Below are 25,763 nucleotides of genomic sequence, written 5' to 3'. Positions count from 1 at the left end.
ACAAGCACCAGAGGGAATTTTCAATGCTGTCTTTTAAGTGTATAATTAATCTTTTTAGAAAGATCTTCCTGAATTTAAAGCATATTTGGTACTTTCTACTTTTTTAAAGGCCCGAGGGATGCCCTGAAACATTAAAAATTACATCACACTTTTGCAAACTGTGCTGTTCCAGATATGTAGTGTATCTTAAGCAAACACAAAAAATGAAAGGGGAAGCATACAAAGTGCTAGCTAGACCATTTATTTAGCATTTAACATTTTGTTGTCGTGTTTCTTTGCAGATTTTTGGTCCTTACCATGGAAAACATGTGATCTAATAAAGTACTAATTTCAAAAAGAATACATGAAGGTTGTTATGGAGTAGCTTTTAGTTGCCTCCTCTCTGCACCAAGCCATACTGCATCCAGGAAGCAAAGGGATGATTTCTACACCCAGTGCCACAATTTTCCCTCTTTCATCTTAGCTCTCCACAAGTCATTTGCTCCAATTCAGCCAGAGTCTAATGCTTAAAATTCTGGCTGGAGTAAGGCTCCAGCACACCAAAAGTGAGTCATTTTTGTGTGTTTCTACCCATTTTATGAAGACTGAAACATGTCAATAATAAGAAGCTCTTCTTTTGTTTCATGTGTCACGCTGGAAGAGGCAAACTATTTCTCTTCTAGCATATTTCTCTTCTAGCTCAGAATGTGACTGAGACAACACGTGATGTGTTGTCTGATGCAAGAACTATGTTCAGTTAATGCACATTGCCAAGTCTGTGTCTGCAAACGGGAGCTTGATTTGCTCTATCTGGGCTGTGACCAGTCATACTCCTTCACGAAGGCAGCACAATAGCAGAATAAATGGTAGAGTACAGGGAAGTCTTGAGCTTTTGTTCCAAAACAAGGGTAGTCAAATCTAGGCCATAGGATTAAAAGGCAGCCTGAATCCACTCTCATTTGTGATATAAATATTTTGGAATGGTCTGTCCTTTCCCAGTCCACCCCCTCGTTAAAAAACGAGGCAGCTGGATTTGCTTGTGATACCAAGATTGTGGTAAGCTGTGAGCATGGTCTTTGGCTGGGGAGGGCTTCCTGGTACATTCACTGGTGCCTTACCTCCTCAGCTGCTGGGGTACAGAACAACAAGGCAGCATCTATTCCACTGCTGATCTCAGATATCACTTCCTCTGTCATCTCCATTCATAGTTACATATGACATGCAGAATTATTTTCAGCTCTACTTGGCTTGCATGTAATCCAAATTTGCAGCTATTCCCCAGACTCTGTAAATACGACAGCAAGAAGAAGCCACCTTTTGTCCCTTTGGGCCAGAAGGACATGCCAAATACCAACATGGATGTATTCCTGAAGACCAAACTGCTTTCTGTAAATCTGCTCACAGACTTTGTAGTCCATCTGTTTTCTGTAAAATGCAGTTATTTACAGCAAAGTTCACTTCACAGTACAGTAGCTGCTGTTTATGTTGCTATTTCTGATGAGGTTCAATATTGTCTATTTTTCATTATATCTCAATGCTGCCTTTAATTGCCTCTTTCCAGCAATTTTATGTCTTATCCCTCCCGGCTGTTCACACACAGACTTCCCCTTACTTGGCAATCTTCCAGTCATTCCGTACTACAGAAGTACTAAACCAGCAGAGCAGTTGATGAGAGTTAAAATTAAACTACATTATGCTGTACTACATGGCCTACAGATGAGTGAGCAATTGGACAACAGAGCATCCAAGGCTCATTAGAAGTTCCTTTCCTTCTCTTGACTGTTCATTTTTTACCTTTGGGCAGGTACAAAAGAAAAGGTGGTAGAGGCTTTACAAATCTATCTTGAAATGTTATCTAATGCCTTTATTTATCTCTACTCCAGGGAAGAGTATGTTGGAACTAATGATTCTCTCAAATAACAAACAAATTGCTCTCATAGGAATCAGCTTCATAACCCTGACACTTGAGACATTTGGGGAAGCAGAGACATTCCTTGTGGATCCACTGGGGTCATTAACACAGCCAGGCTGACTCAGCAGTACATTACATGTGTCCAGCTGCAAAGATATAAGGAAGCTTAATTTCCTTTCCTAAATAAGTGCATTCCTAATTTAAAGCTCCAGTGTCTTGCTGTTGAATGCACCCAGACACCACTGCTCTGTCAATGCCAGTAGCTGCTGCTGTCCAGTAACACAAGGAAATCAGCAATGTGGGGCTGTGTCCCACAGAAGAGCTGCTTTGGTTGTGCTCCTCATCCTACTTCACTTGGTCACAGGTGAAGCCCTTGGGCTCCTGGCAGGCTGCCACTGTAAACCCAGCACAGCTGGCTTGAGTGGAAAGTAAGGCCTCAATATTGCATTTCAAACACTGATTAGTAAAGCAGGTGATTGGAGGAGGAAAAAAAAAAAAAAAAAAAAAAAAAGGTGTTTGTTTAGCTTGTGGAGATTGTGGAAAAGAAAACAGCTCCAGAAATCCAAAGCTGGAAATGCTACAGCAGTTGGGTACATCAGATTCCTCTGAATGAGCTTCCCTCCCTCTACCTTCAGCTGCAAGGATGAAGCTCAGACAAGCAGTTAAAATTCAGCTAAACAGAAAGCCATTCAAAAGGGTCAAGAGCAAGGATTCATGCAGTAAAATAAATACCTGGAGATGGAAAAATCTCCATTTTTCCTCCTACATGTCTTGGAATTATTGTGCCAGGAAATTATTAAATCACACAAGTTTCAGTAATGAATGTATTGCTTGGATGGCATGGGAAATTGCTGGGGGATATGGCTAAGGAAAGTAACTTTCTAAAGTCAGCAATGAAAGAGCATCATTTCCCATAGTTGGAGACTGTGTGAATTTAAAGAATGAAAGAGCAAGGAAGAAATTGATAAAGACATTGGAAATGTTTAATGATAACTGATTTAATAAATTGTTTAAATGTAGGGAGAGACTAGAAGTCAGGAATAAAGAAAGCAGACTTTACCCAGTTTACAAAATACATAATGTCAGTAAGAAATTTTGTGGAGTAAAATCAAAGGAAGACAAACTGTAATTCTTCCCAACTGCCCTAACATGTTAGATCTGAAATTATAAACTCTTTTGGGCAGTGGCTCCCACTGAGGGCTGTCAGCACCTGATATACCCATTCCTAACTCTCTGCACTGGAGGGTTAATGCCCATATGGTGGGTGGTACATGTGCATGGCCTTGGTGGCACACTCCATACTCTTGCTGACCTTGGCAGGCTCTGAGACACCCCAGGCCTGCCCAAAGATTTGCTCAAGTGACAGAATTTCAGCAGCTCTTTACAGTGCTGGCCAGTCACTGCTGTCCATTAACAGAGAGCAGATTTACAGCTAATGTGGAGCAAAAAGGAGTCATTTTGCATGGAGATGCCAAGGAGGCCCACTCTTATCCACAAAATAGCCACAGCTAGAGCTGCAAGCATTTTCTAGAAGGTTCTGCCTCACCACCAGCAAAGTCACAGTCCATCTAGACTTTTAATATTAGTAGTGGAGGCAGGGCTGCACAGTCACTGTACTTAGTAAACCGTGCCTGGCAGTCAGGGATCTTCCGGATGTGGCAGCCTGTTTATTCTGGAGGCACCTCCCTGCTTGTCTTCAACTAAACGCCACCAATCCTTCAGTTCTAGCCCCGGTGGGGTTGTGCTTCATATTTTCCCAGTTTGGGAATTTGTAATCCATTTATTTGGAAGCAAACAAACCTACCAAAAAGAAACAAAGATTTTAGAATTCCCCTCTTAAAGCCAAACCTCTTTTCAGAAGCAGGGAGAGGGGCAGGCAGAACTCTGGGGTCCTTCATTCCAGCAGCCCCTGCTCTGCCTGCTGTTATGTGCTTGGATGAGCATCCTTTAGCTCCCCTTCCTCACTCATTCCCCAGCGGGCAGGGACTGCACTGTAAGCAAGGAAGTCCTTGGGAGAACACAAAGGGTTGAAATGCCTGACTAACCATAAACAAACAGCTATGTGAGAAATACCCTTAAGACTCTGGAACTGATTCTCATGGTAGCAGAGCAAGCAAACTATTAATATTCCTAGCAGAGATCCAAAATCCACTGCACTGCTCCATTCTATGTTATCTCCTACTGTGCTCTTTGTACTATTTTGATTTTTCTATATGTAACAATTGAGTGAAGAGATGGAAGTGCTCTCAATTCCCATTTGTTGAAGAACTCTTAGCAAAAAGGTGGCAAACCAAAGTTATCTGAATTAAAAAAATAAAATAAAAAATCGGTCAGTCTCTCTATTAACTTTCCGTTTTTCAGAGCTTTTGTAATAAATAGCACTTCTGAATCTCTGCTTTACAGTATAAAACAAAATTAAACTCTACTGCAAAAAAAATTCAGAAGCCAAGTTTCTCCCTTCACCTACAAGTAAGAAGGTCAAGATATTCACAAGTTTTCTACCATCACCAAATTTGGGACCACACAAATACCAGAAGGGTTTCAAAAAGGTTTGTATCTTTTTTTGCCTTACTCCTGTTTCACCTTCCCCTGTTCATGCACACATCCAGTTATTGATATTCCTGATAATACCAAACACTATGGCAAGGTTACTTTTTAAGCAACATCTGGAATTATTTTATCATCACAAATAAATTCTTTTACAAAAATAAATGCTTGTTTGCATTCCTCTCCCAGGATCTAAGAGAATCTACTCAAGAAAAACATAAAAATGTCATACTCTTTTATTCTCAGAAAACGAAACCCACCAGATGCAAACTTATGTCCATGCTGGTACAAACTTAATAGAGTAGGGATTTTAACAGATATTACAGGGGAAAAGTATCAATGAAGTTGTAATTAAAAAAAATTTGGGAAATAAATGCGACAACTCTTCATTAACAATAAGCACCTTTTATTGACTTTACCATTCAACATTCATTCCATTCAATCTCTTAAACTGGTGAGCTACAGTCCAGTTTAGCATTTAAATAAAAGATAACACAATTTAACTTGTACAAAAAGTGTTATACCTGGGTGGCACAGAATTAAAGTTCTGTTTAAAAAAGCCATAGACACAAATCATTGACACAATCACTACCTGTGATTTGAAAATTAAGTCCTATGTAATCCTCCATATGATGTTATGCTTGTAAAAATGCCTACAAAAATGTTTGTTCAGAAGGCAGACTGGTTGGAAAGTATTTTCTATTTCACCATTTAACAAATGACATCACTCCACAAAAACTACTAGGCAGCAAAATATTTCAGGTGAATTTCACACACTAAAAGAACCCCTGACATCATGTCCCAACGATTTCAGTAGGGCAAATACAGCTCAGCACAGAAAAAAAAAAAAAAAAAAAATCTGTGTAGTACAGACTAAAATTCAGCTACATATTATTTGTTACAAGATTTCATTCAATGCTCAGGAAATTTAAAAATTAAATACACGTTGTACTAGTTATTCCCATTCTTTTCCCTTGCTGCTTTTAGAATTTGATGTCTGTGTTAAGAAGGGTATATGTTATTTCCCAGTATTTAGGATCTCTTCAAAATTGATTAGCAATCATTTTGAGAAACTGGCAAATTGCCTTTTATAAAGAGTATTTAATTTTTTTTTGCTATCTTCTTCTGACCTTATTAAACTTCTACTCAAGCCAAAAAAATTAACCAGAGCTATTTTGCTGCAAGAACACCAGCTTATAGGCCAACATGAATATGCAGGCAAAATCATCAATTTTATCAAAAATTAGCACGTGAGTGCAAATTAAACTTCTCCTGAAAGTCCTGGACTCTACACAGTCTAAGTTTTTCAACAGTAGCCAAGAAGAAATAAAACTCCATCTCAGGAAATAGTAAGAAAATCGACTGAAGTAAATCCTTTGTTCTACATGCAAAATGGCATTTCCTGGAAAAGCAAAAATTATGTGGTTATTTTCCTTTAAATTTCCTTTTCCTGTAGGATGGAAAGTTATTCCAAGAGATAAAAAAACATCATCACTATTATAAAATAGTGGTGTCTCCTCATGTCAGTTAGACTTAAGTTTGTTATCAGCAAAAATCAATATGAAAGCAGAGAAAAGCAATTCAGTTTATAGCAGAAATTCTTTTATATCCATGCACCATCTTTTTCCCTCTGCAAAAGAAACCCAGTGTGGGAAATGATCCTTTAAAACAAGGCCATTAAAACCAAACAAAAATAATAAATAAAGCAAGAAAACCTAAGGCAAGGCAGGAATACATGAGTGAGGCAGTGAATGGGGTTGTTAGAAGACACGAGGAGTTAGACCTCTGCAAAGATTCCACACGGCTGAGGTCCTGGGTTTCTACTCTGCTTGCATCAGGGTGTTCTCAAAGGCCAATACAACTAAACATTTGCTCAAAAACTTGAGTTCATTTTGTTGAAATGATTTAAACTAAACATGGAATAGCTTACAACAGAAAGGCAGCACACTTCACCTTTAAATCAAAGATTTTTGCTTGGATTCAAGCTCCAGATTTCTTACAACACATAACACAACCAGATCTTCCAGTGACATTTTTCTTCCATTTGCCATAACTTAGTCAAGAAAGTCTCAGTGTCCATCCTTGTTATCAGTCTTACTTTAGCAAACACTGAGTTGTGACACAGGTGCTTACAGATGAAGGCAGATTTCACACTAAAAGGAGTGTTATTAAAACAAATAAACTAACCAGGTATAATCAAAATTTTTGATCTCCCTTCACTGAGGTACTTCATATATGAATACTTACAACTGTATAATTTACTAAATAAATGTATCAAATGTCTTGAGACATCAAATCATATAATTACTAAATACTCTAACAGAGTAAGATAATTAATCACGGTATAAACCCAAATAGTAAAATGATATATTAATAGGCTATTTATAATTCTTAATGTGCATAAATGATACAAACTGAAAAATTAACAAGCAATTAAAGGTACTCAATTGCTCTTGAAGTTTTATGTCCCTCCAAAAGAGATTTTTTTGGTGGGGGACTGAAATCAATACCATCAGTAACAAAGGAAACTGAGGCTCACCTTACATCTAATTCTCAACTCAACCCTGCCAGTATGCCAGAAATAGTATTTTTTCCATAATACTATGTCCAGTAAGTGTAGCTTTTTTAGTGATTTATTTTTCTACAAGTGAACTTTCTGGAAACACAGTAAAACAAGAAAGGCTCAGTTTCTCTTATTTCCTTAACAATTGGATGCACCTTGTGGCAAGTGAGCTCAAGGTAACAAATCTCTTGAAAAAGGAACGAGGGGGGTGTGAATGTGACATCTGTGAAGGGGACAAGCTCAATAGCCCAGAACACCAAAGTCTTTCTTTAATTCATAAGGCAATGTGGCATTAGTTCAAAAGAAGTAACAATCTCTTCCTAGCCCCACAGTGTCACTTGTGATGTTCCAATACTGACACAGGTCCCTTGGCCTCTCCAAACAGGAGTACTTTGCTTGTTTTCAAGACAGACAGCAAGTTCTCACTGTCATGTCTTCAGGCTGGAGCAGAATCGTACTTATTTTGTTTCTAAAGTGACCCTTACAAAAAAACCAGAACAAAGTGAAAGGCCCAAATTCTATCTGGAAGACTCAAAAATAGTTTGGGGCATTTCTTAATTTGCAGGAATTATTCATACCTGCTAAGCCAACACAGATCCATGTGAACCATAGTGGAGTTTCTTAACAGCCACATTACTTAGCAAAGCATAGCATCTACTCCATTTGTAATCACATCTGAAATAAATGCTAAAAAACAATCTTCTACAATCTGTTTGTGCACTATCAGATCAACTCTCCATTTCTAAAATGGAAGCTGTTTTTTCAAATAACCACCTAAATGAATAAGCTGAGAAAGAGCAGAAAATTAAAAACAGATGATGACCATTTCTGCAAAAGAATCTTTAAGAGCATATACATTTAAGTCCTGATTTTGCTACCCAAACTTTTTGGGTCAGTGTCAATGAACATTTCTTGCATACCATAAGATACCCTCAGAGATCTTTACTGACAAGACTGTAAAGGCAAGAGTATTTAGTTACCCAAACATAAAAGCCACAATTTGTGGATGCACCATTTGGGCAAAGTCATCTTAGAAAAGGGAACACAGAAAGGATATTACCATTACTGAATGACACCTTTGATATTTTACATCTTCCACAGAACAGTTCACTCCTTAAGCTCCAGAAATGCTGGAGAACAGTCAATTAAAAATATTTTTACAGCTAGAAATCAGCATTTTTTCTGAATTTAACATATCTGTAGGTAAACAGAATTAACATTTGTTCTGAACAAAGCAGCACATTCTGTTCCCCCTGCCCCCTCCCCAAAACAGGCAAAAATGCAGTTCCTTTTCTCATCACAGCTCCCAGGCCAAGGACACTGCAGCTTTGTGGAGTGCAAATTCCTCCGTGCACATGAGCACTTACACAATTGAGTGAGGCATCCTGACCCAATGCTGAGAGATTTTACTGCACATGCACTTCTCCCATGTAGACTAAGAGGAAATGTATTGTGCTGACTTAAGGCTACGTCATTTTACTGACAACAAAACCAGTAACACAGCAGAAAAAAAGAGAAACAGATACTGCCCAAGACTTTTTTTAAGAGATCAGTTGAGATGAGGCATTCAAGACAAAAGAAATTCTAAAAATCCTTTAAAGTTGTCGGACTTTCCTATCAGTGTTTTTAATGTTGACATCCAGTGTCTCTACTTTCTTTGTGAGCCGATCCAGCATATCATCCTGCTCTTCTATTTCAGTCTGCAGGCCAAGAGCAAGGCTTTTCAGGCGACTCAGCCCAGAAGACATCTCATCTGTCAGGGCAGAGGGACCACAAGGAATCAAAGTGCTGGAACACACTATCTAAATGGACACTATCAGCATTCCTTCTTCTCCAAAACCCTGGGTTAGAAAACGTTAGATGCAATTCCTCAAGTCTGAGTGCTCCTCTGAAATAGAGGAAGCACTGGTATGTTCATAGTTGTACTGTTACTACCAGAAATGCTTTTTTACATTTTCACATTTGGTGCCAGGCAAATGCTTAACACCAAAGTGGATCTTTATCAAATGACATGGCCTGTAATGTAGTTTTTACCTTTTTTTTAAAATGTATCTCATTGAAATTTTGGTACATATTTTCTCTGCTCAGCATACACAGTATGCTCACTACCACAATTGGTTTTTTTCTTTAAACTTCAAGAAGAGATGATATCAGTGAACTGAAGATTTAAGCAGTTATTTATCATAGATTTAAAACTCACATTTCTAGATTTTCTAATTGACCAAAAGGTGACAATTTCATTGCATTATTGATTAGTATAAATACTTCTTGAGGTTATTAAGTTTTCCACAGCTTGTGACAGAAAAAAATGGGCTTTCACTAGCTCTTATGACTATTTCTCTTTGATTTGTTCCTTTCTGATTTTTTTCAATCTCTTCTTTCTAGGTGAGCTACACAGTGACATGTGTAAGCAAACAGGCACTTTCTCTACATGCTACAGAACAAAGGAAGGCAAACTCAGATGAATGGTTTTGAGAAGTAATAAAAGAAATCCAGCAAATCCACAAATTAAATATTTAGTGCATTTCAATTCTTAGCAATTTTTAGCAAAACATTTATTTCAAAAGCTGTGCATTGCTTTAAATTATTTGGCTCCAAACTGATGTACCATGTAGATAGTTTTGAAGTGCCAATAGAAACAAATTATTTTTTTAATTATCATCAAATTTTGCATGTTAGCTAAACAAAAAAGTGTTGGCAATATATCATTGAATAGTTTTATCTGGTTTAGGACTCAAAAATTCCCAATTGTATCACATGAAACAGCTTTAGTTTCCTCACTCACCTAAGTTGGTATCAATTTTCTGGTGGTAAGCTCGCAGTTGTTGGTTCTTTGGGTAGGCATCCCTTTGCACTGAAGAAACTAAATCTGCTTTGTTGAAATCGTTGTCTGTTAAGAATATAGAGTACAGAATATTCTATAATGAAAAAGCTTGTGAGAAGAAGTTTTGACGTTTTTGCAAGGCTGTTAAAAATTAATTTTTAACACAGCTGCCAGCTAATCACATAACCAGAGCATCAGAAGTCAGAGACCACTGTCCATAGGCCAGTTCTCAAGATGAACACTTAAGCTACAATTATTGTCTTTCGGGCTGTCACTTGCAGCTCTGGCGGGGAGCTGGGAGAGCAAAGCAGAGCGAGCCCGCAGCGCGCACCCCGGTGGGACAAGGGCGGGGACCCGCGGGGAGCGGCCGCAGCTGAGCCCGCCGGACCGCGGTGCCCTCTGCTGGACAGAGCCCGGCACTGCACGGAGCGGCAGGGACACGAGTCCCCAAGAGCCTGCATTGGTTACTCACACATCATCATCGATAGCCTGCTGCTTTCCCGCTCTTATTAGGGTCAATAACCGAGGCTCACGTTATAAAGAAATAGTTATTTAGTACGAAAGTGCTCTCACAGAAGTTAACAGATTGAGAGAAGGAGGAATGAGGCCAAACTCCATACAACACCTTCTGAGAACCAAGAAATTACTTCAATGTGAAGGGTTAGAATCTAGGTTTGAAATAACCAGATACATGATCTGAAAACTATGACAAACAATGGTTAAAAGGAGAAACTCTGAACGTGTAACATTTTGGCAAAACTGTCTGCACACTGTGTGCATTCTCTATGCAAATGTAAGCTTTTACTTTTAGTCTTTAGCAGGTATAACATCTTAATGACGGATATAAAGAGTTAAATGGGAAATGGAAAGTTAAATGAAAACTCCTAGAATTCAAAGCATGAAGGCTGGGATACAAATCTCTAGACGTTAGACAGCAAGGTAAGTCAGCAGCTGGGCAGATTGAAGGGTCTCTGCCTTCATCATTCTGCAAGGTTGCCCCACAGGGATGAAAAGACATTCAGTGTAACAAAGTTAACAAACCTGAATTATCTAGCTTCCTTAAATTTGGATGGCTTTCCTGGTATTTTGACTCTTGTTCCTTACTAGACATCATTGCTTCTTTTAACCTAGTTAAAAAAAAAAAAAAAGCATTGCTATTGACCTCAGCATTAAAGAAGAAAAGGTAGCTAGACCATCTCAGGAGTTTACAAGAGTTTGAAAGAATCAACAGATGTTTTAATTCCTGATTTTCTGGTGACATTTCAGAGATGCTGTGGGAGACAAGTCCCAAATAAAAAGTTTATGTTACTTACCTGCTGTTAGCATAATATTCAGGGGCTCCATTCTGCTCTGGCTTGCTCTCTGGAGGTTTGGCTTTGAAGTAGTTTACCAAGCCCCCCCAAACACTCTTGATGCTGTTTATGTGCCTTTGACTCGTTTTCAAGTCCTGGTCCATTTTATCCACCATCTGCTCCGTGCGCTTCAGAGCCTCTCCCTGCCGGACGAGCTCCTAACGGGCATTGACAGAGAAAAACAAATGAGAAATGATAATGATATGATAAATTATGATAAATAATGGTGTCTCAGGATAAACTGAGACATCAAATGATTCACACTGAAGGTGACACGCTAAAGAAAAATAACAGCATTCCTTCATCTGTGCAGATTATGTCTGAGGGCAAACAGTTTTTCCCTCGCACCCCTTCCTCCAGGGCATTTCAATCGATAGTTGCTTGTTAGCCACTGCATTAACCAGCTGTAAAATCCTCATCCCTGTGACCTGCTGGGCTCCTGGCACCAGCCACAAACAACATCCAGGCATTTTCTGTACTAGCCTCTTGTCAAGCTGACACCTGCATCTATGGCTGACCACCAGATGGGTGATGTGGTGGAAATGCACAGGTTTATGGCAGGGGAACGAGCAAGCACGACAACCAGTTATGAATGGCAACTTCATTGGGAAGGAATTCTTTTTTCACCTTACTGGGATGTTTCTGAAAATTTAGAAATAGAATAACCAAAGGAAATAAACACAAATATAATTTATTCAGACTTCAGGAATGTTTTAGTTAATTTTAGCAGAGCAGGATTTAGGAATTTTTGTACATTATTTTCTATTTCAGCAGCACAAGCACTATTCCAAAGTAATCCAAAGATTAATCCTGGCAGGAAAGTTGCCTGCAGCTACCACCAGTGCAAAACAAAGAACTTGTGTTCATATTCTTGCTAAACTATAGGAAAATCTTAGTCATGTTCTTTTTTCTCCCTCTCAATAAAGGACAAATACAAAGACTTCAAGTTTTACTACAGGCCCTGTGTCAAGCCTGAATTCTTGATTCCTCATTTGTGATTTCCTGGAAAAACAAATCACGAGTCTGAAAGTTCACTGAAGTCCCACCAAGAACCCTCTGAGCATAAGGACTGGCAGCAGCTTCAGGATGCTCTGGGGTTAATTTAGGCAACCACATAACCCAGGGAATATCCCATTACAGCAGGTGACACAGCAAGACCTTTATGAGCCTGAGCACAAAGTGCTGAAACAGAGCCTGCGGAATTAAGGAAATGATTAATCAGGGTGAACCGAAGCACATCACAAACAACTAACAGGGAAGGCCCTTCATCTAACCAAGACGACTGCTAAAAACTTTTTAGTCAGCTAAAAATTAGTAAGAACTGTTGAAAGCAGCTGAAAACACGGCCAAGTCCCAGCCTCAGCACTATTCAGACACACTAGCTGCAACTGGGATTTTTCCCTCAAAACGCAAACGCTACCACCCAGAAAACCTAGGGACAGGCTGTCTGGAAAACACTGAGTAAAGAGGGACTTGTCGGGAGACTGTGGAGAACAAGACTCCCCTCCCGGAGGTGTGAGCGAAGGGGAAGCGCTCGGGTCCCACGGCCGCTCCTCCCCAGCGGCCGGGGAGCCAAGGCTCCGTTCGCGGCCCCAACCCACCTCGGAGGCGGCCACGCCGATGCGCTCGGACTCGTAGAGAAGCGACAGGGAGCGGGTGGTGCTGTCGGCGGTGGCGGCGGAGCGGCGCAGCACCTCCTGCTCCAGGTACCGCTGCCGGTCCGCGCCGCCCATCCCGCCGGGACCCGCCGGCGCCACATCCTCTTCCTCGTCCTCCGCGAACGGGTTGTAGCTCCTCGGGAGCGCCGACATGGCACGGCCGACCGCGAGGAGCCCTCACCCCTCACAGAATCCCCCCAAGCCGCCGCCTCAGGCCGCGGCCGCTCCGCTGCTTCCGCCCACGGCACCGAGCGCCGGGCGGAAGCGCAGGGCGCAGCCACCAACCATCTTCCCCCCTGCGGGGCGGAGTGAGCGAGCCGCAGCGCCGCTGGTGGACGGGCGGCTGCTGGGTGGAACCACTGCTACGGAGAGGGGGGAATATGTGGAGAGATGGCTGCGCAGGGAGGTGCGCACAGAGAGAGGGTGGGCCTCCGGGCGGAAATGAAGCCACACTGGGCGCTGCCATCTTTGTCGCGTGATTGGTGCGCGGGAGGCGCTGATCTCGCGGGCGGGGACGGGGCGGGCTGGCCGGCGCCGTTCCGCACAACATGGCGGCCGCGGCGGTGGCGGCGGCAGCGGCGGCTGCGGCCACGGCGGCCACGGCGGCGGCGGCCGGGACGGCGGCCGCCACGGCCGGGACCGCCGCGGCTCCCTCTGCGGGCCCTACGGGGCGCGGGAGCAGCGCGGCCACCGCGCGCGGCTTCTACTTTAACACGGTGCTGTCGCTGGCGCGGTCGCTGGCGGTGCAGAACCCGGCGCCTCTGGAGAAGGTGAGGGGCGTTCGTGAGGAGCGGCCGTCACGCGTGGGGGCTGAGTGTGTGCAGGCTGCGGGGTTGTCACGCGTGGAAGCCGCGTGTGGCGGGGGGGCCGTGCCGCAGGAGGGATGGCCCCTGTGTGCACAGGACTCGCGAGCAGCCCGGTCGGCGCCGTTCGTGGCCCCTCCTGTGCCCTGTTTGTGCCGTGTGACGGGTGTCCGGCCGCCCTTCTGGCACTGTCACGCGTGGGAAGCGGGTTAGGAGCAGCGAGCGCGGCCGTGGGCCGGGAGATGCCCCGCGGGCCGCGGCTGTGTTCGGACGGGGCTGTCTGTGGGCTCTGAGGGGATTCTGTCACCCCAGCTTCGTCCGTCGCTGCGTTCGGGGCAGCTGGGCCTCAGGGATGCTCGTGTGCGCCAGCTTGACCCAAAAATTCGGGCAAGGATCTGCGTCTTGTTGCGTGTCCCCCAAGTCTGTACAATATGGTCTTGTGGGAGTAATTGGTCTCAACCTAATTAGGGCTGCTTGCCTCCACGTATCTGGTTAAATCCGGGCGACGCCATCGATGCCGGGTGAAATGCGGGTGCGATGAAGCTGTGCTGAAGGGAGAACCGCCGGGCCCGTGTGCGGGCTGTGCCCCGAGGGGCTGCCCCGCTCCCGGCGCTTGTGCTGCTGCCCGCAGCAGCCACGGACAGCCTGGTGTGCTGGGGCTGGGCACCAAGTGACAGCGTGTCCAAATTGCACCAGGCGGTAATCGTGACTAAACAGCTGAAAAAAAAGCACTGCTCTGTGCTGATGAAAACTATACTGCTTGTTCTGGGCTAGGTGTTGCAGCCTTGTTTTATTATTTCTTGTTCTGGAAATGTACGAATGGTGTGAAACGGTGAATTTTTCTCTGCCCTGCTGTTGGTTCACAGATAACTAGGGATTTTAGGTTTTTTTTCCAGTTTGATAGAATGCAGCAGTTCAATGTTAGTAATAGCTCATATCTAGCTGTTGCTCACTCATGTTATTACAAGCGTAACCTGACGTGGAACACATGTATCAGCAGTCATTTTCCAAAGTTCATATTTCCTCTGCTGTATTTTATGTTAAGCAAGAGGATTATCTGTGTTGTACAAGTCTTGTAATTAGGATGTCTGGCAGTTGAAGGACCAGAATCTTGAATTCCACTGAGCATCCAGTCAGTTCCTCTAGTCCTCTAAGGAGACTGCTTCTTGCTTTAGAAATTTCAAGGTAGGATGTTCAGAGAGTTATCTAAATAGGAAATGACTTGACATTCAAACATTGTTAGGTTAAACAGTTGTTTATTATGAAGGCCATTTTTAGATAGTATTTGTTAACATAAAATTCATAAAATGACAACATGCTTATTGCATGTTTATTAACAATTCCATAGAAAAACAAAGTATTTGGGAGGTTTGATGTATTCTTCAAATGTGTGTTTGTTTAGTATGGGGAAAAGTAATAGGTATAGTTCTGAAAAGTTAATCTGTTATGTTGAAAGGATTTGAGCAAGAGTCATACACAGGTTGGTTACAGTTAATTGTTTAATGCTGTGTTTGTATGGTGCAGCTGTAACTGAAGCTCTATCCACCTATTTTTTGTTTACAAGAATTGAGTAAATATAATAAAAGTGCAGGCTGCAAATTTCCTCCACTTCTAAAAGTGAAATAGTGAAGCAAAGGCTTTGTCATACTTCAGCTTTAGCATACTTCATCATACTTTGATGGAGCATTGAAGAAAACCTTTAAATCAATCCATGTTGTAGGAAAAAATGTTTGACATCTACTTGTGATTTTTCTGTCTTTTTCTGGGTTCTGTCATTCATCATTCTTTCCTCACCGTTGGATGATCTCAGTGAGATTGATACTGGAGGAGGTAATGTGGCCAAATGTATTCCAGAAGATGGAGAGACAAGTGTGCACTTCAAACAAGCTTCAATTTGGTTTCCAGTCTTGTTCCACTGTTCTTTTCCTCTGCTGTTTTTCAGGTACAAAAGCTGCTCTGTATGTGTCCGGTGGATTTTCATGGGATTTTCCAGTTGGATGAACGTCGTAGGGATGCGGTTATTGCTTTAGGAATCTTCCTAGTTGAATCTGACCTTCAGGTATTTTTCCCACTTAGGCTACCTGTTTAATCAAAGATCTTGGATTAATTCAAGTTTGGTTGTTCAATGAATGAAAAGCTGCTATTTGCTCTTCATAAAAGTAGATTAAAAGATCAGAGATAAGGGGTAGATGCAGTCAGGAGAGCAAGGAAATATGGATAAGTGTGATAACCAGTAGTCATGGCACTGCCACAGCCAAACTGCTGCACTATTTTCTGGTCATCATGGCTTAAGCAGAGAAAGGAAGGAGTATTCAAGAGGATTTACTCAAACCAGATATGTCACTGCATGTTCTTTCCCACATGCTCCTGACTGACAGGGATGCTCCAATGCACTCCTGAAGGCCAGGTTTGCAATGGGCCCTTTCATGCCAGGATAAACAGACAGACAGAAAGGGCACACAGGCTGCATTGTACACAAGCATCCCTTCTGTGTCTGCCAGCAGGGCTAGCACAAGCTGGTTCTCTTCCCTTTGACTGCTGGGCCTGGTATTGTTCTGTGTAGAGGAAGGGAAGCATGGACAGAGTCCCAGGTCCAGTGCTGTTAGACCTCACTTTAAATTCTTTTGTATTGCTAAGGTTTGCATCAGGCCTGAATTGCCTCCTGGTTAGTATCCATGTGCTATGGTACAGCTTGCATGGATATTATTGACCTTGTTCTTTTTTTTTTTTTGTATTTGTTTGGCCTTTTTTTATAAGGCAGCTGTGCTGTGCATTGATTTGCAGGTGGGGGAGCTGAAGTGTTACATGGATGTGTTAAGTGACTTGCATAAGGCCAAGGGATGCATCAGATGTACTGAATTGGCACTGGCACTCTGGATTTTTAGCTGTCTTAAAATTATTTTGGGAGCTTGTTGTCAATTAATGAAATGTTTGGGGTTAGGTACTGTTCTGGAATCTTTTTCTCCAGCTTTTACGGAGAATGAACTGTAGCCTAGAGTGAAAGGCTTGGATTTAAGGCACTGAATTGAGTTACTTTCATTTTCTTGTTTTGAAATCAGTTTTGCAATAGTCAAGAAGCTTGTGGAGTAATCATTAGAATCAAGTTCTGTGTGTGCTAATGTAATTTTACCATATCTATAAAATATCTTGAGATTACATGGTTCAGCTTTCCTTCTCCATTTTAAATAGAATATTTCTTTCTTTAGCACAAGGATAATGTGGTTCCTTACCTTCTGCGGCTCCTGAAAGGTCTCCCCAAAGTCCAGTGGATAGAAGAAAGCAACGCACGGAAAGGCAGAGGTGATGTTTGGATTTTTTGATCTTTGTCATGAAATGCCAGCCAGGAAATAGAATAGCAAAGGTGGTTCAGGACATGGTTCAAGGGGAGGGGAGAAGTCCTCCTACAATCTCAGTCAGCTCCTGTCTTGACAGCCTTTAATATTGATTTTCATTAGAAGCCAAAGGAAGTTGAATAGATCTCTGTTTTCCTGCTTGGCTGCATTTTGGTGAATTGTACTTCCCAAATAGTTCTGTGTTCAGTATATTTTGTTACTAAACTGGAGAAGATTGTGTGGTAGTTAGAGTAGGAGAGTGGAACATGAGATTTGTGTGCTCTGCTTTCAGCTTTGATACTTAGTTGCCATTTAAACCACTTCATTTTTTGCTTCCTTAATGCCTCTTAAAATTAAGATAAGAATACTTTTATATAGTATTATACAATTAAGGTTTATTTCTAGTTAGTTGAAAGCCTGGGAAAGTTTTTAATTATTCTGATTTTTCTTTAAACATTTATGCTGAAATTATGATGGTTAGAGTGCTTCTAAATTTTGTATGTAATACTGTTTTTGTCTACAGCCTGTCTCAGAACTTTTTGACACAGGAGTCACTTATGTCTTCGTGCTTTATTATATATTGCTCTTTCTACGTTGGTTCTCTCTAACAAGGTTTAAGTGGTTGATTTTCTCACTGTTACTTTGCAGGTTTACTTCCAGTGGCAGAAAACTTCAGCTTCTGCTTAGTGACATTGTTATCTGACGTGGCTTACAGGGATGCATCTCTCCGAGAGCAGGTGGAGTTTGTTTGTGCTGTTGTATTGCCCAGTTCTCCAGTGCTGCAATCCTGACAAATGTCTGGAGCAGAGCACAGCTGCTCCCTGTCAGCAGGGGGCTGATTGCTTTAATGGGTGCATTAATTTGCTTGTGTTAATAGTTAAGTACCTAAAGGGTATTCGTAGGTCTGCAGTTACTTTTGGGTATCAGTTGCTGAGCCCAGAGTTTTAGAATTACAGTTTTGGTACTGAGATGGGGAGGGCTGCAGTTTTGTTGTGTAGTGCTTGCAGCTCACTGCAGACTGTACAAGAGAAGCTCTGTGACCTGAGTGAGGGCAATGTTATCTTTTAGTCACACAACATTAAGAAATCTTCACAGAGGCGCTTACATTAATGCTTACAAGTTTCATTTGTTGTAACGATCTGGTGTAAGATAATGATATCTGTTTACCAAAGATATTTTTGTATGTCTATCTTGATGACTTTAGATTTTGGATACAGTCCTACAAGTAATGCAGTTCCTGTTGGGAATGTGCCAGACACCGCAAATGCACGATAAAGGTAGTATTAAAATTGTTACTGTATTTGTAACTCCTGTCCTCTGAAGCTCTCTTGTCTTTGTTTCCTGGCTATCAGGATCAATCCTGAAAAGCGAGTTTTGTTCAGGTTCCCTTAGCACTTCTCTGTTCTGTTTGTTGCTGGCTGGCAAACACGGAAGCAGGATTGCAGTAGTTTGTGATGCTTTCGTGGTTTTTCCTCTGCTTGTACAAATCAATTGTTGTAAAGCAGTTTAGGTTGAAACAGTTCAGTGAAGTGGTAGCAAAACCATGAAGAGGAAGTTGTAAGTTACTGTTAATATGCTGATTCATGTGTTTTTCTTTTTCAGAATATTTATGCAAGTATGCAGTGCCCTGCCTGATAGGAATTTCTCGAGCCTTTGGTCGCTACAGCAATTCAGAGGAGGCTCTCCTTTCAAAGCTTTTTCCTAAAATTCCCCCACATTCCCTGAGAGTTCCAGAAGAGCTCGAAGGAATTCGCCGGCGATCCTTTAATGATTTCAGATCAATTCTTCCCAGTTCTCTGCTCACTGTTTGCCAAGAAGGAACACTGAAGAGAAAGGCTAGCAGTGTATCCAGCATCACACAGGTTTGTATGACTTGCTCTGTGTTGGAGTCAGTGCTGAAATGATTTCTTGATCTCAGTGGAGTTAAGATTGAAGCCTGGATATGCAGAGTCTCTTAACACATTGTTTGACCAAATACAGTTATCTTTATTGTGGTTCCACAGCTGAGTTTCAAAACAGTTTTGTAGTTTCTGAGTTACAGAACAAGCAGTGACAGTTAAAGTAAAAGGTAAAGTAGCAACTGTACTAGTAAGTCATGGAGTATTTGGCAAATCCCATTCCTTGTGTTATTATCATTAAGAGGCATTGTAATGTATGTCTGTAAAATTGGGAAGCTGGCACTTAATGGCTGAAGTTTTCACAAGAGGATACAGGAGCTCTTCCTGGTTTCACCAGGAGCTGTGGATGTTCATTGTTGTGGGGGAAAACTGGATTCAGATGGTGATTTGAAATTACAGATTGTTACTGGCATAGTTTCATACAGTAGAGGAGTCATTATTCTGATCTCCTCCCTTTAGTCAAAAGCACTGAACTGGCATTTTTTGACTTCCTATTTTTGGCTGGAATTGAGCTGTTAGACCCAGCAATATGTAGTTCCTGTTAGTTTTGCTTGAAGCTGTGTTTCATTTGAAAGTGTACAATCTATTCCTTGACAAGTTTTTAAATGTTTTATAAATATTTTCTAAAATACGGCTTTTGTGCAATGTTCCAGGTTAGTCCTGAACGTGGGCTTCCCCCTCCCAGCTCTCCTGGAGGACCTGCTGCAATTCATTACTTTGAAGGTAGATTACCTTAAGGAACAGTCTGTGGTTTGGGGTTTTGTTGTTATTTATAGAAAATTTAAAACAAAAACACTTTTGACCCCTTTCTCTGTCTTTTAGAATTCTTATAGGAATTCAGTGTCACATGCTAGCTAGGATTTTTTTTTTTGAATTGTGGTTTAAAGACAGTAGTAATTATTAACATCAGTAATTTCCTGGCTCAGTTATTTTTTACTTGATTCTTGATTCCGTTCTTGCTTGGCAGTGCCTAGTACTGAAGAGCTTAATTCAACTAGGCCAAAAATATTTTAAAAGATTAGACTGAGTAACTCTGAGGAACAAGAGTTAATATTGTGCTTCAGTAGGCAACTACACTGTTGATCTAGGGTCTGGAATTTTGAGGCTTGTGGCACATTGTATAAATCCAGAACAGCTGCTCCATTTGGAATGAGTGTGATGTGGGTCATTGTGGAAGACCCTGTAATTTGCTGAAGCAAGAAATACTAAAAGACACTGGAGTTTTCACTAATGTGCATTAGCTACTTTATCATGAAAGGCCAAAACCTGAGAAAGTTTCATTAATAACGTGCAAACTATTAACTACTGAGTTGTGGTGGAGCTCCATCTGTGAGTTCTAAGTCAAAGCAGGGCTTAGAAATAAACTCTCTTTCATGAATCATGTGAGTACAAACTCTGCATCTGAGCTGTTTTGGTGTCTCTGGTTTTGTCGGACCCTTTCAGGTTTTTAACAGTTTGGGCTTTCTCGGTTTCTGGGCCATCCTTCTCTTAAGCCCTGGCTTAAATTAATTTCTTCCACATGACTTTTCTTTTTCCTTCACATTGCTGTTTCTAGAGGCATCTCTTCCTGAGTCATATAATTGGATTGCAGGGTAATTCTTAAATTGCTAAGTAGGAACAGACCTGTTTATCTTCTGTCTACTGTGTTGAGCCAACGTATTCTTCAATGTTGTGGTCTTTGTGGTTTGAATTTAAAAAAATAAACAAAACCCAAAGGCTGCAGGTTAGAGAGATACTATTGTAGTAGAGCAGAAATAATCTTAAATCTGTAGGTGAATAGTGGACAACTTTGTAAAATTTTTTGAATTATTTTAGTTGTCTCTCTGGTAGAGTTATGATTGTTCCAGTCAGGATTTTATTTTCGGTACTGACTTCTACCAAATATTTCAGCTACAGTCAGTCCTTGTATTACTTCTGTTGATATAGTTTGTGATAGTCTTGCCTTCTGAAGAAGATGAATAGTGCCATTGGTTTTTTTCTGGCCAAGGCTAACAGCTTAAAAAAAAGAACTGAGGACTTTTTTTGTTGTTGTTGTCGATAAATAGTCTTGCTTGAAAGCCTGTTAATCACAAGAACGTTACTCTAGCACAGCCAGCTGAGCACTTCAGAAAGGCATGAGATGTAATTTCTCAAGAGGAAACAGAATCAAGAGCAGTTTGCTGAGCAAGTTGTTTGCTTAATGGAGTACTCAATTCTGAAAAATAATTTGATTCTCTTTGCTTTCAAATTGCTATGGTGATTTGGTGCCTATTCTAAGAACTCTGTGCCATGTGTTCATTTCATCTAAAACAGGGGAAAACCTTGCAATATAGGTTTGAGTTGACCTGTTCTTTGCATCTCTGTGCTTCTTTGTGATCTAAAGGGCATTTACAAACGTTTTCAGGTAGTTGCACATCAGAAGTGTGGAAAAGTTTGTCAGAAGTATCTCTGACATGGAGACTAGTTATTGTAATGAATTCTCTGTTGTGATAGCAAACTTCTAATGACAATTGTCTCATAGCTTTCTGTCTTAATTTACCAGTGGATGAGCTGAAATGCACCTCTGGCAAGTTAAAGACTGTGTTAGAACTGTTTTGTAGTGGCTAAATGTTTCTATTAAAGAAAGTTAATATCTTTTTTCTCCTCAAACTTGTATTTCCGTTATTTTTTTTCTGATCAGGTTCATATCTTCCTGATGGTAGTGCATTGGATCCTGATTATTACTTCTCCACGATCAGCTCCAGCTTTTCAGTTTCTCCTCTCTTCAATGGTATTAACAATAAAGAGTTTAACATCCCACTGGAAATGCTCCGACAGCTGTTGAACATGGTACATGATGGCTCCTTATGAAGATTGCAGTGACACTGTGTTCTAGATATTTGCTAGAAATAGATGCACTTTAAGCTTTTAGAATTGCAAGTAAAATGACAGTCTTTGTCTCTCAAGCTTTGTGTAATTTTATTTTTATGGTATTTAATGTCATGCTTCAATAGCGTTCCTGAAAAACTCTCATATAAACCATGCAGAATTTGGAAAATTAAGTAAGTTTATATGAACTTCTTCCTGTTTGAGTCTTGCAGACCACTTGTTCTGGTGTGACCTGCATACTGCTAGTTGTTGAAATAGAGGATTGGGTTTTGCTGTGAGAGTGAGGCTTCCTGAAGGGTTTGTTTGCTGGGAATTCACACAAGTGACAGAAGCTGCAGACCCCGTCTGCTTCTGGCATCAGCTATTCTGGAACAGCAGAGAGGCTCAAATGTTCTTGTTGCAGCCTTAATTTCATCAGAGGCTTAGTAGTGACTAAGTGAAGTGACTTGTGTTTTCTATACATAAGCAAAATTTTATTAAATGAAGTCCTCCTCCTATCTAGAGTCACTAACAAGAAACATCCTGTTTTAGTTTGATTTTTTTTTTTTCCCTCCATAGGTGAAGCAGATAGTTGAGGATTCTCTTCTGAAGACCTTAGATGCAGTTCTAGCTGAAGTTGCAGAGGTATGGTTTTTAATAACTTCCTTCTTTAATGACTTAATTTTTTTGCTTTACTATTTTCAAAATTAGTACTTTACCTATGTAAGGTACGCCTTTGCAAAATTATACAAATTTCCTTTTTGAACAGTTCATTCAGTGGTTTAAATCTAGCCTTGGACTATGTAAAAATGGTGAGGAGGAGTGATATTTTTCACGTAGGAAGAAATAGTTATTTTCTTATATTAGCTCTGTTGTCCTAATCAATTACAGCACTGGTTGCCCAAAACTGGTTTACTGTAGACTAAGGTCTTTCTTGCATATTGCAGTAGCATTGTCTTTTTTTCACATATATGAAATGCATTGGTTGTTTTCAGTTTGTGGCTTGGAAATCACTGCTGCTCTTTTAGGTGCCATTCCTATGAGTCTGTCAGTGTTGCAGCTCATGGACTTTTAGGGGTTGCAGACTTGGTTCTTTAGGTCTGTGAGTCCTCGTTTCAGAACAAGGACTGGTTCTCCCCTCCCCTGGGTGCAGTTCTGTCACAGCTTCCACCACATTTTATGGAGTTTGCCTCATTTCCTCAGGGCATAGAGCTGTGGTGAAAGGGGTGTGTGCTGAAATGTGTGCAGAAATGACTCTGCTTTGCTCTCAGCCTCCCACATCGAGCACTGCCATGTTCACAATGTACATTGGAGTGAAGACAACTTCAGCCTCTCTTTTTGCCATCTCTGTAAAGTGACAGTTTTGAGTCCTCCCCTTTTATTTTCTTACTTGTTTTTAGTCCCATTGTTAGACAAACAGATGTGCTCTTCAAATCAGTGACTGAATTTTGTTTAATGCCTTGAATGGCTGTACTTTTTCTTTTGTTAAAAGTAGAGGGGAAAAGCTGTGAGGTTACTTCTTGTACTTGTTTTATATGCTTGTTTACATTGTGGAGGTGGAATAGGATTTATTTATTTGTATAATGGAAAGTATTTCCTTTACTTCTTTTCTCTTTCAGACGGGTTCTAGTACAGATCTATATTACAAAACCTTCAGTGACCCTCTTTACCTTGCTCAGTTTAAAATGCTGAGAGACACACTATACTATATGAAAGGTATAGTAGTATTTTTTTTAATTTATCCTTCATTATGTTTGGGATCACAAACATCATCTGCTTTGTACTGAGTGCTTGAACATTGGGTTTGCATTTCCTGGGAACTCTACTTCTGGTATTAAATTTGTATTCTGAAATATTTCCGTATTAAAAAGGTCTTATGAAAGTAGAAAAAATATTTTGACTACCATTAAAAGGATTAATAGATGGCATTTGGATTGTCTATTAATTGGTGGACTTCATTATGATATTCATCTATTAGACAGGACATAAAATTGATTAAATAATATCATTTATAATGCAGCAATGACTTTTATATATGCTGTTATTCCAGTATAACGTTGTTTCATTTTCTTTCTTTAGACCTTCCCAACTCATTTGTGAAGGAAATCCATGATTTTGTGCTGGAGCAATTCAACAGCAGCCAGTCAGAACTTCAGAAAATCCTCCACGATGTGGATCGACTGCACAATGAACTGAGCCCTTTAAAACTGCGTTGTCAGGCCAATGCTGCCTGTGTGGATCTCATGGTGTGGGCTGTGAAAGATGAGCAAAGTAAGAAAAATGCTCTTGGGTCTCTGCAGTGTCTGTTTGTTGTGTTCTAAATTGTAGAAATACTTATGGAGTAGATGGTGCTCAGAGAAATATTAAATTTCAGTGGAATAATTTTTACTTTTAGAGTACAAGAGTAAAACTTCCATCAAAAGGTTGTCAGATTGGTTGGCTGGGTAGTCAGACATCTCTTTATAGAAATGGAAACAGACTTCCTAGTACTTATCTCCAGGGGATGCTGTAAATGCTGAATTGCATGCAGCTATTTATTTTCTAGTTTGTGTTGTATTTATTGCTCCTAATGTCTGAAATATTTCTCAGTGGTTCTTTTAAAGAAAATCTTTTTTCTTTGTTGCTAGAAGGACTGGGAAGCTCTTTCTTACTTTTCCTCTATTTTCTTTATTGTTGTCTAAATCTTACATCCGCTGAATATGTGAAGGATTTTTTTCCTTTGGACATTGCAATATTTGATTTCTGTTCAGTATGAATTATGATCAAAATCAGCTTTTAGTACTGTCATTCTTTGAGTCAGTGTTTGGCAGAGCTGTTTGGTGCAGGTGCTGAGTTTCTAAAACTGTATTTGCAGAAGCAGCACTAAATCTTATACAACAAGATTGAAGCTTATAAATTCTCTCCAATATTTTAGAAATTCCAGTAAGCACTGGGTTGTGTGTGGCCTAATAACAAATCAAAAATAATTTTTTCTGTTGGATTTTTTTATTTAAGGTGCAGAAAACCTGTGCATCAAGTTATCAGAGAAGCTGCAGTCAAAAACCTCGAGCAAAGTCATAATTGCTCACTTGCCACTGCTAATTTGCTGTTTGCAGGTCTGTCTTTACAGTGTTTGTCATTCATTACTGTAATTACTCACTGTATCAGTGAATGAGACTTTGGGGAGTTTTACAGGTTGCTAGAACACTTTATCTGCTATTTTTATTAGTTTTCATCACTGTGTTCTACATTTGGATTTCAGAGGTCTGGTGTGAAAACAAGGAACTGCTTCTAGAATTTTCTTAGCTCAAGTACTTCTTGAAGAATAATATTCATGAGGGTTTTTTTAACTAGTATTTCATTTCTGAACTCTAGCTTCTTAGTCCATTACACAAATATTTAAAATATTGGGACTGGCAGGTCACTGAGGTTATAGACTAAGCCTTGGTTATTTGAATTTTTGTCTTGTTGGGCACCTTTCTAGTCTTACAAATATGGTGTTTTCCACCACATAAGTTGTAAGTTATCAGGTTCCTCTGAATGTTGGAACTTGTACAGTTACTGTATTTTTGAAGAGTGGAGTTCATTTCATGTAACTCCTGTGAAAACACCCAGGAAGAGAGCATCAAGGCTTGAGTGGTATATGACACACTCTAGAATAACCTAAAACAGTTAGAGGCTTAAAATGTCTAAATCTTCTGCTAAAAATTGAATGCCTCAAAACTATGTAGGATTTGTTTTGTTTTCTGTTTGTTTGTATTGAGCTGAAGTTGCAAGCTTGCAGCTGAAATAAAAATAGTGCTGTGTTATTCTAAAGCTGTATTTTATTGGTTTTGTCTTGATTTTTTTTGGTTTTTTTTTTCTCCTTTGTAGGGTCTGGGTCGTTTGTGTGAGAGATTCCCTGTTGTGGTTCATTCTGTAAATCCATCTTTGAGAGACTTTCTTGTGATACCTTCCCCAGTGCTTGTGAAACTTTACAAATACCACAGCCAGTATCACACAGGTAAAAGAAAAAAGCCTATGTTCCAGAGTGATTGTTTTCCAATTTCTGTGCCTTTTTCATACTTTTTGGTATTTTGTGGTAAAGCAG

The 25,763-nt window shown here is 40.5% G+C and overlaps 2 protein-coding genes across 3 annotated transcripts in view; one reads left to right on the top strand and one right to left on the bottom strand.

Moving 5' to 3' along the window:
* Positions 1-7,053: 7,053 nt before the first annotated feature.
* Positions 7,054-13,086, bottom strand: SNAP29 (synaptosome associated protein 29). Its single transcript, XM_014894583.2, has 5 exons — positions 12,779-13,086; positions 11,139-11,335; positions 10,867-10,952; positions 9,787-9,891; positions 7,054-8,754 (listed from the first exon to the last, which is right to left on the bottom strand). Exons 1-5 carry the CDS (start codon positions 12,986-12,988, stop codon positions 8,597-8,599), a joined length of 756 nt encoding a protein of 251 aa, XP_014750069.1. The 5' UTR covers positions 12,989-13,086; the 3' UTR covers positions 7,054-8,596.
* Positions 13,087-13,383: 297 nt separating this feature from the next.
* The window catches only part of PI4KA (phosphatidylinositol 4-kinase alpha), a 53,474-nt gene continuing 41,094 nt past the window's right edge, over positions 13,384-25,763 (top strand). Inside the window, exons 1-13 of one of the 2 annotated variants that reach the window (XM_014894580.2) lie at positions 13,384-13,605; positions 15,581-15,697; positions 16,845-16,938; positions 17,619-17,707; positions 18,175-18,247; positions 18,573-18,832; positions 19,522-19,591; positions 21,528-21,676; positions 22,274-22,339; positions 23,314-23,410; positions 23,774-23,965; positions 24,689-24,789; positions 25,547-25,676. In XM_014894580.2, the coding sequence (XP_014750066.1) occupies positions 13,384-13,605; positions 15,581-15,697; positions 16,845-16,938; positions 17,619-17,707; positions 18,175-18,247; positions 18,573-18,832; positions 19,522-19,591; positions 21,528-21,676; positions 22,274-22,339; positions 23,314-23,410; positions 23,774-23,965; positions 24,689-24,789; positions 25,547-25,676 (1,660 nt within the window). The remainder of the gene's footprint in view (positions 13,606-15,580; positions 15,698-16,844; positions 16,939-17,618; positions 17,708-18,174; positions 18,248-18,572; positions 18,833-19,521; positions 19,592-21,527; positions 21,677-22,273; positions 22,340-23,313; positions 23,411-23,773; positions 23,966-24,688; positions 24,790-25,546; positions 25,677-25,763) is intronic. The other variant, XM_014894581.2, reaches the window with a different exon arrangement.

Source organism: Sturnus vulgaris, chromosome 19 (genome assembly GCF_052056855.1).
Source record: "Sturnus vulgaris isolate bStuVul1 chromosome 19, bStuVul1.hap1, whole genome shotgun sequence".
Lineage (NCBI taxonomy): Eukaryota > Metazoa > Chordata > Aves > Passeriformes > Sturnidae > Sturnus > Sturnus vulgaris.
The sequence above is the reverse complement of the archived record's forward strand: the minus strand, read 5'-3'. Positions and strand labels throughout refer to the sequence as shown.